Source organism: Amphimedon queenslandica, unplaced genomic scaffold (genome assembly GCF_000090795.2).
Source record: "Amphimedon queenslandica unplaced genomic scaffold, v1.1 AMPQUscaffold_13179, whole genome shotgun sequence".
NCBI classification, from domain to species: Eukaryota; Metazoa; Porifera; class Demospongiae; order Haplosclerida; family Niphatidae; genus Amphimedon; species Amphimedon queenslandica.
Window position 1 is genome coordinate 29,881 of NW_003546585.1, and position 8,184 is coordinate 38,064.

The 8,184-nt window shown below is 36.6% G+C and overlaps 4 protein-coding genes and 1 long non-coding RNA gene across 5 annotated transcripts in view; all 5 read right to left on the reverse strand.

Moving 5' to 3' along the window:
• The window catches only part of LOC109584685 (uncharacterized), a 6,807-nt gene extending 6,471 nt beyond the window's left edge, over positions 1–336 (reverse strand). The window contains exon 1 of the mRNA XM_020000504.1: positions 9–336. The gene's annotated coding sequence lies outside the window, so the exon portion shown is untranslated. The remainder of the gene's footprint in view (positions 1–8) is intronic.
• Positions 41–1,099, reverse strand: LOC109584688 (uncharacterized). Its single transcript, XM_020000507.1, has 3 exons — positions 756–1,099; positions 396–696; positions 41–341 (listed from the first exon to the last, which is right to left on the reverse strand). Exons 1-3 carry the CDS (start codon positions 1,069–1,071, stop codon positions 320–322), a joined length of 639 nt encoding a protein of 212 aa, XP_019856066.1. The 5' UTR covers positions 1,072–1,099; the 3' UTR covers positions 41–319.
• A 108-nt stretch (positions 1,100–1,207) lies between these two features.
• On the reverse strand, positions 1,208–2,505 carry LOC109584689 (uncharacterized). The gene is made up of 3 exons (XR_002186130.1): positions 1,986–2,505; positions 1,475–1,662; positions 1,208–1,323 (listed from the first exon to the last, which is right to left on the reverse strand). It is a non-coding gene; the product is annotated as an uncharacterized LOC109584689 (long non-coding RNA).
• Positions 2,506–2,559: 54 nt separating this feature from the next.
• Positions 2,560–4,857, reverse strand: LOC109584684 (uncharacterized). The gene is made up of 7 exons (XM_020000503.1): positions 4,524–4,857; positions 4,165–4,470; positions 3,783–4,118; positions 3,646–3,735; positions 3,487–3,567; positions 3,330–3,440; positions 2,560–3,245 (listed from the first exon to the last, which is right to left on the reverse strand). The coding sequence occupies exons 1-7, from the start codon at positions 4,849–4,851 to the stop codon at positions 2,638–2,640; spliced, it is 1,860 nt and encodes a 619-aa protein (XP_019856062.1). The 5' UTR covers positions 4,852–4,857; the 3' UTR covers positions 2,560–2,637.
• Positions 4,858–4,934: 77 nt separating this feature from the next.
• The window catches only part of LOC109584683 (protein inturned-like), a 5,750-nt gene continuing 2,500 nt past the window's right edge, over positions 4,935–8,184 (reverse strand). The window contains exons 6-13 of the mRNA XM_020000502.1: positions 7,542–7,671; positions 7,132–7,425; positions 6,748–6,890; positions 6,533–6,699; positions 6,104–6,287; positions 5,765–5,987; positions 5,253–5,443; positions 4,935–5,123 (exon numbers count right to left, since the gene is read on the reverse strand). Coding sequence (XP_019856061.1) covers positions 5,018–5,123; positions 5,253–5,443; positions 5,765–5,987; positions 6,104–6,287; positions 6,533–6,699; positions 6,748–6,890; positions 7,132–7,425; positions 7,542–7,671 — 1,438 coding nt within the window. The 3' untranslated portion in view covers positions 4,935–5,017. The remainder of the gene's footprint in view (positions 5,124–5,252; positions 5,444–5,764; positions 5,988–6,103; positions 6,288–6,532; positions 6,700–6,747; positions 6,891–7,131; positions 7,426–7,541; positions 7,672–8,184) is intronic.

Genomic DNA, 8,184 nt, shown 5'->3' on the forward strand with positions numbered 1-8,184 from the left:
GATAGTATCTCCAATATGAGCAGTCTCTGAGAACTTCCTCAATACAGTAACAAACAACTCCAGGTGTTTGTAATTGGAGTGAACAGCATCTCGTACAGCTTTGAGGAGAACTGCTCTACTGTCAGAGACAGAACCTCTGGTAGATATGACACAAGACAGAGCCTCATCAGATATAACCTCTTCATGAAGCAACCTTGCCACACGAACTGGTTCAGTAATTGACTGAGAGAGAGCACTGTAGCTATTCCTCAATATATCACTAGCAAGATCTTCATTACTGATTACTACTCCCACCTGTGGTTGTACTACTGTACTATAATCATCTTGAGGAATTTTCTCTTCTATACAATTACATCATCTATAAAAATGCTACCAATATTCATGACTTACCATACTTGGTCATAATTTTCTGGGCTATATCTTTTGTTTGTGCAACATCAGACAGCACTGTAGCAATATCTTTAAGTTTCCTGTAGTCACTAGACACTGTTTCTTGCATGGCAGTCAATAGAGTGGTCTTCTTGTCATCCAGTGACCTCCTCTGATCTATCCTCTCCATTTCATCCAGAGTAGCTTCACTTATACATCTCTTACTGTATAACAGTTGAGACACTTGTACAGGAGAGACAAGAGCTTCATTCAATGATTGAATATTCCTTTGAAGAATAGAAACTGCTTTAGTAGATGGTGATGCATCTAAAAAATAAAGATAGATTATTTTTACCAAACAGTATGCTTTAACAGCTACAGCTTACAAGTTGTTTCATGTAATTCCCTCAAATGCTTTTCATATTTATAAGCAAGTGTGTTCTCTTCCACTGCATCTGCTCTCAATACTTCCAGTACTTGTCTCCTACTAGCAGTAGGAGTAGTGTCCAGCCATAAATTGAACATCTCTACCGTCTTGTGGGCGTCAGTGTGGCCAGTGTGAGCTTCAATGCTTTTCAATCGTTTCTGATCCAAGTCAAGCAATGTACCAACAAGGTACCAGTTAGTACTAACATTAACATGATCCGTTAGCTCCTTTATAGTTGGAGTAGAGGACAAGAAAGCATCGAAAGAGATTTCCATCTTTGAGAAAATGAGCCCCACCTTTGAAACGAGCCCCGTTTGAAACGAGCCCCGCCCTTGAGTGGGCGTTCATCTGATTTACAGAAGTAAAAAAATAATGATTAATTTAATATTGATGATAAAAATTAGAAAAAATAGAAGAATTTTTAAAATATGTTTGATCCAAACAGCAATTTAAAAATAATCTCAACAGATGACTGTGACATGTTCTCCTGATAGCAAATGTACAACTCTCTCTCCTCAAATAATCTCCTAAAAAGCAAAACAAAAATAAATAAATAAATAAATAAACAAACAAACAAACAAACAAATAAATAAATAAATAGATAAAGAAACGAGTTTTCAAAGGATAGCAAAAATATTAAAAATACAAAATACAAAATTGAAGGGTTAATGTCCTCACCCTATTATCCAGTAGTTGAGTATAGGAGGATTAGCTAATGACCCGTGAATATTCTTAGCTCCTCCTCCTACTCCTCCCCCTCTTGTTGATAGCGTCGTACATGATACTAATACTCCATGTTCTATTACTGAACTCCCTCTTAAACTAAACACACCATCACTGTCTTTCATTGAGGAAACTGATGATATCTATACATGAACAATAACAAACAATGATGATAGGGACATTGATAATATTATACTGTTTTGATGTCCGTATGCTATGTAGTAAGTTTAAGCTAATTCTGAGCACAATCTTTGGAGTTATTAGCACCTTTTAAAATGGGCCATTTTTTGGAAAATACCCTGTACTGTCAGCCCATGGTTTTTTCCAAAAATGGCTCTGAAATCACCCTCAATTTTTATTACATTTTCTGATACATATTGATGTACTTATGCTGTGTAGAAAGTTTAAGCTGATTCCAAGATCAAATCCTAACCTACCCCTCCCTAATACCCTTGACCACACCTACCTTCTCCTCCTCCTCTTCCTCCCATACATTGTCCTCCTGTTCCTCTCTCCTCTTCTGATATAAGATGGTGTGAATAGCTGATGCAGTCTCACGGAAAGTGATCAGTAGCTGACTGTGAACTGGTTGACTGCTGATTATGATCCCATCATTAAGAAACACAAATGCACCAATCCTTACATCACTTCATTAACATGTACACAGTCTCAGCTACTGATTGGTACCTCCACTGGTGTACTTATTACACTATCGCTAGTGGGAGGAGCTAACACTCATCAACTCCACTCACTAATCAGAGGCCACGTTGATAGAGTGAGTACCCTGGTATCAGTTCCACCCACACACACTAATAGTAATTATCAAGTGCTTATAAGTGGTGGCCATGGGCTGGAGGATATTAATAAAGCAAGAGCTAGTGATGATGTATCAGAGACTGAGGGATGTCTTCTCTTTTGGTATTTATCGTCTACTAAGCATTAACAGCTGCACTGACTGACTGTCACATGACTATCACATGATTAATAGCATTTTATTGTTTGTGTATATTGTATGAGATAATAGTCACACATATAATAACTTGGTATATAACTAATTATTGTTGAAAACTAAAAATTTCTAACTAATTGTTAAAAACTAAAACTTTCTAACTTTCTGTCTACAAAAAGTATAATATGCTTTCAATATCCTTGTAATGAGGTGAAGCAAAACAAGTTTTTTCATGCTGTTTGTCTAGCCAGAGTTTCACTAGTGTATCATTGGTCACCAGAGATTCCATCAGCATCATTACTCCATCTGTATTAAAGTTAGTACGATGGAGATAAAGGTACTTGAGTGTCTTGTTAATGAGTAAAAGTTCAGCCAGTGAATGTGCACTATTTGAAGTGATGCCAGGATTGTCATTAAGATACAAGTTTTTGAGTGCTTTGTTATATAGCAGTGACTCTGCTAGTGCAATGACTCCATCATCACTAATTGAACCAATATTTAGGACTAGAGTTGTTAGGGATTTGTCAGTTGATAGTTGAGAAGAGAATGAGAGAATATCACCACGTGTTAATAATGAAGAGTAAATATTAAGTTGACTTATTGTTCCTCTCTCCAATATAATTGGTATTAGGAACTGTGTACTGTCAGATGATGAGTGAATGAGTATAACACTCTTATTTGTATCCTTTAGTTTACCAATTAACTTCTCACATTGATCTAATGATGGACTAGTGAGACGCATACTATACTGCTTCCGTACCACCTGCACCTTTGCACCTAATAATATATACACAAATAGTCAGTTAATTGAAGCATTCAAACTTATGTAATGTTTTTATTTCATTAAATAATGATACTTACTGGGTGCGTCACTATCAAGTGATGATGTGTCAGTATCAGATGAGTCATCAATATTGGATGATTCATCTGTGAATATGTCACTATCTTTTGGTATCTCTTTAACTAGTGAATCTGTTAATAACTAGAAATGGCAAAATGTTGTATTTAATTAACATACTGCTATTGTTTTCAAGTTTTTGTTTTGTTTCTTGTCTATTTTCTGACAGCTCCTTAAATGATTCTAACCCTTTCTCAGTATCTGTAGAAGATATAATATGATCAACAATATTTATAAGTTGGCATGTCTGTCAAAATTGCGACAAAGCACACAGTTTACCTTTAATTATGCTTTCCTTGTTTATAGTTTGTTTTTCTTTTAGTGATGAGATTTTCTCCTTTAGTTCATCAATCACTTCTTCCTTTTGAACTATTAAATGATAATTGATACTAGTATAATGATAGTACGAATTGTACCATTAATGCATTGACTCTCTTTAAGGTCTTTTTGTAATACAGCAACAAACAACTCCAGGTGTTTGTAATTGGAGTGAACAGCATCTCGTACAGCTTTGAGGAGAACTGCTCTACTGTCAGAGACAGAACCTCTGGTAGACATGACACAAGACAGGGTCTCATCAGATATAACCTCTCCATGAAGCAACTCTGCCATACGAACTGGTTGAGTAATTGACTGAGAGAGAGCACTGTAACTATTTCTCAATATATCACTAGCACAATCTTCATTACTGATTACTACTCCCACCTGTGGCTGTACTACTGTACTATCATCATCTTGTGGAATTTTCTCTTCTATCAGAGTTATGATAAACTGGCAAAATGAAAATCAATATCTTACCATATTCGGTCATCATTTCATTGCCTATATCTCTTGTTTGTGCAACATCAGACAGCACTGTAGCAATATCTTTAAGTTTCCTGTAGTCACTAGACACTGTTTCTTGTATGGCAGTCAATAGAGTGGTCTTCTTGTCATCCAGTGACCTCCTCTGATCTATCCTCTCCATTTCATCCAGAGTAGCTTCACTTATACATCTCTTACAGTATAACAGTTGAGACACTTGTACAGGAGAGACAAGAGCTTCATTCAATGATTGAATATTTCTTTGAAGAATAGAAACTGCCTCACTAGATGGTGGTACATCTATAATAATAAAGATAAATTATTGTTAGCAAACAGCATGCTTAACGTCTTACAAGTTGTTTCATGTAATTCCCTCAAATGCTTTTCATATTCATAAGCGAGTGCATTCTCTCCTACTACACTCTTTCTCAATGCTTCCAGTACTTGTCTCCTACTAGCAGTAGGAGTAGTGGTCAGCCATAGATTAAACATCTCTATCATCTTCTGAGTGCTAGGGATAGCTTTTCCATTAATATCTTGTAACTGTCTCTGATCCAAGTCAAGCATTGTGCCAAGTGTGCACCAGTTAGTACTAACATTAACATGCTCCGTCAGCTCCTTTATAGTTGGAGTAGAGGACAAGAAAGCATTGAAAGAGATTTCTTTGTGTTGAGTAGCCATTACTTCCGAATTGCTGTCGTAGATTTATGTAAACATGTTTACAAGATAATAATATAGTAGATCTATGATAATAACAAGCCCTGCCCGAAACTAATAACTTATTAACTTTATTGTAAGTAAAAATGATTATAATAATGATGATAAAAATTAGAAAATAGAAGAAATTTTAAAATATGCTTGATCCAAACAGCAATTTAAAAATAATCTCAACAGACGACTGTGACATGTTCTCCTGATAGCAAATATACAACTCTCTCTCCTCAAATAATCTCCTAAAAATAAAACAAAACCAATAAACAAACAAATAAATAAATAAACTAACAAATAAAGGGAAGAGATTTAATAAAAAGAAGGGTGAAAATAGTAAAAATACAAAATATACATGCGACATTAGTCCCTACCCTATTATCCAGTAGTTGAGTATAGGAGGATTAGCTAATGACCCGTGAATATTCTTAGCCCCTCCTCCTACTCCTCCCCCTCTTGTTGATAGTGTAGTACATGATACTAATACTCCATGTTCTATCACTGAACTCCCTCTTAAACTAAACACACCATCATTACCGTCTTTCATTGAGGAAACTGATGATATCTATACATGAACAATAACAAACAATGATGATAGGGACATTGATAATATTATACTGTTTTGATGTCCGTATGCTATGTAGTAAGTTTGAGCTAATTCTGAGTAGAAATTTTGGAGTTGTGAGCACCTTTTAAAATGGGCCATTTTTGAAAAGTTCCCTGTACTATAGCCCATGGTTTTTAAAAAAAATGGCTCCAAAATGACCCCCAATTTTTATTACATTTTCTGATACATATTGATGTCCTTATGCTATGTAGAAAGTTTGAGCTGATTCCAAGCTCAAATCCTGACCTACCCCTCCCTAATATCCTTGACCACACCTACCTCCTCCTCCTCTTCTTCCTCCCATACATTCTCCTCCTGTTCCTCTCTCCTCTTCTGGTATAAGATGGTGTGAATAGCTGACGCAGTCTCACGGAAAGTGATCAGTAGCTGACTATGAACTGGTTGACTGCTGACCTGCTCGTTGCTAGGGGATACGAGGAGACCACGCCCACTTTCAAGAGATACGTAATAAAGCAAGTGATTCTCCATTCCGGCTGTTAACCTGAAACAATAGTTAATTAAATAATACCACAAAAAATAAATATAAATAATTGTACATGTACTTACAAAATTCATACGATAATATTACATGTACATGTACAGGTTTACGTTCCTTACATGTAAGGCTCTCTGGTTGCCAATGGCAACGAGAGCATGCTGGGGGTTAGGGTGGCCGATGATGTTGATTTGTGTTTTCGTCGACGAAGAGACAAGCGGAAAGAATGAAATACTGAGGAGGATTTGTTAGGAGTTAATCTTGAGGAACTATCATCATCTGAATCTGATAAGGAACCACTGACAACTGAGAAGGAGAGAAAATATAAATATAACATTTTTGATTTTTAACTAATTTGGAGAGCAAAACTTTCGATTTGATCATTGCTTGCTAAAATTAAACCTGCCATTTTTATACTCTTACTAGTAATGTTTTTAAAATTTGAACCTTCCAAAATCACTTAAATTAAGTTTAACAACTCATAGTTATAAGAATAAAAAAATTAATTTTGCACTTTATACATGTACATTTTATATTCTCATATCTCTTACTGGTACTGAGGGAGTATATTGATCCAGTGCTGCTCCTGGTCATACGATGATGACCCTTACCTCCTCCTCCTCCTCCTTTCTCTCCTCCTGCACCAGCAGCTGCTGCTGTCGTTAGATTAGATGCTAATAAAACATCAGCTGAAGTTAGAGCAGGAAGACCAATCAACCTTTAAAATACAATAAAATATCTTTTTAAAAATCACACATTTTCATACCTTCTCTCGCAGTCTGACAGTAGACCTGACGAGTGGATATCTGAGAGTATCTTACGACAGTTCTCCTTGACCCTGTCGTCAGGGAATGAGGAGATATTGAGCTCACGACCAACGGACACAACTTGACACAACAGGGTGTGTTCCTATGGGGGAGGGGCATCAAGAGAATACAAGAAGAAGAGGAAGTAAAAATAAAGATTCATCGTACATTTTAAGTCTGTAAAATACTAATAAACAAATAAACAAGTATAATTCTTTCTTATAATAATTTACAATGTACATACAAAACAGTGAAGTAAGTGAACATATGCATTTAATATTTTTAAAATCCACCATTTTGTTGCATTATCAAATACTATTTATATTCCAATAGCTATGACGTACCATTCCAATAGCAAGTACAAATAAATTAGCATCACTTTGACTCTCCTCTTTTAAGTATATTTGCTTCCACACTGAAGTCAACTCGGCTAGCGGCTGTCGAGTTACGAAACAGACACAAACAAGATGAGCGGCTCTTAGGAGCTGGAGGGTGAGGTGACTGGAGACTAAGTATCCTTTGTAGAAGAGACAGGAACCGAGGGGAGATAGGAGGGAGGGGGAGGAGCCAGGGGGAGAGAGGAGGGGTGGAGAATAACTAGCAGCGTCTATTTGATTGAGGTGAGAACTGATTTGAGCCTGTGAAATATTGAACAGGTGATGGTGAAAAAATTAATGGGTAAGCCATAAAAATTGGGAATAAATAATGATGATGATAATAATAATAGTTAATTAGTGGTGGGCGTGTCACTTACAGCAGTTTTGATTGACAGTGGTAATTGTTGAAGGGCAGGAAATAGAAATGAATTAGGCGAAGGGGAAGAAGAGAAAGATAAAATGGAGGAGAGCACACCAGACAATGTACTGGAATCACTTTTAAATGCACTACAAAAACAAGAAATATAATAAGTAATATATTTGAGTCAATTTTGACTGCAACAAAATATGCATATTAGTAACGCGGTAGCGTTACTAAGTAGGATTCACCCCCAAACAAAATGGCTGCCACGACTTTTGCAGCCTTGCTATACCTGGAAAACGAGCTCCTATGCTTACCAGACTTTATAGAGGACCTCATCTTGACAAGAGGACTCCAATGGTACAACTAGCGTGGCTCTAGACCTTGTCTAAGCGAAAAGTCAAAAATCGGCGAACCGGCCGTTTTGTTCAGCCACCTTTTTTCATCTTCATCATCATCATCATCATCATCTTCATCAAGTCCTGTCAATCCAGTTGTCGGTGTGTATCTCAGTATCAGCTGGTGCTACAAGAATAATTCTTACACCAATCTACTCCAACAGTCTATGCGCAGGTCCATGTCCCATCAGATCATTCTTCAAGTAAGGAAAAAGTGATACTGTGACTGCTGGATCGAGCCATCTTAGCTACATGCCGCCA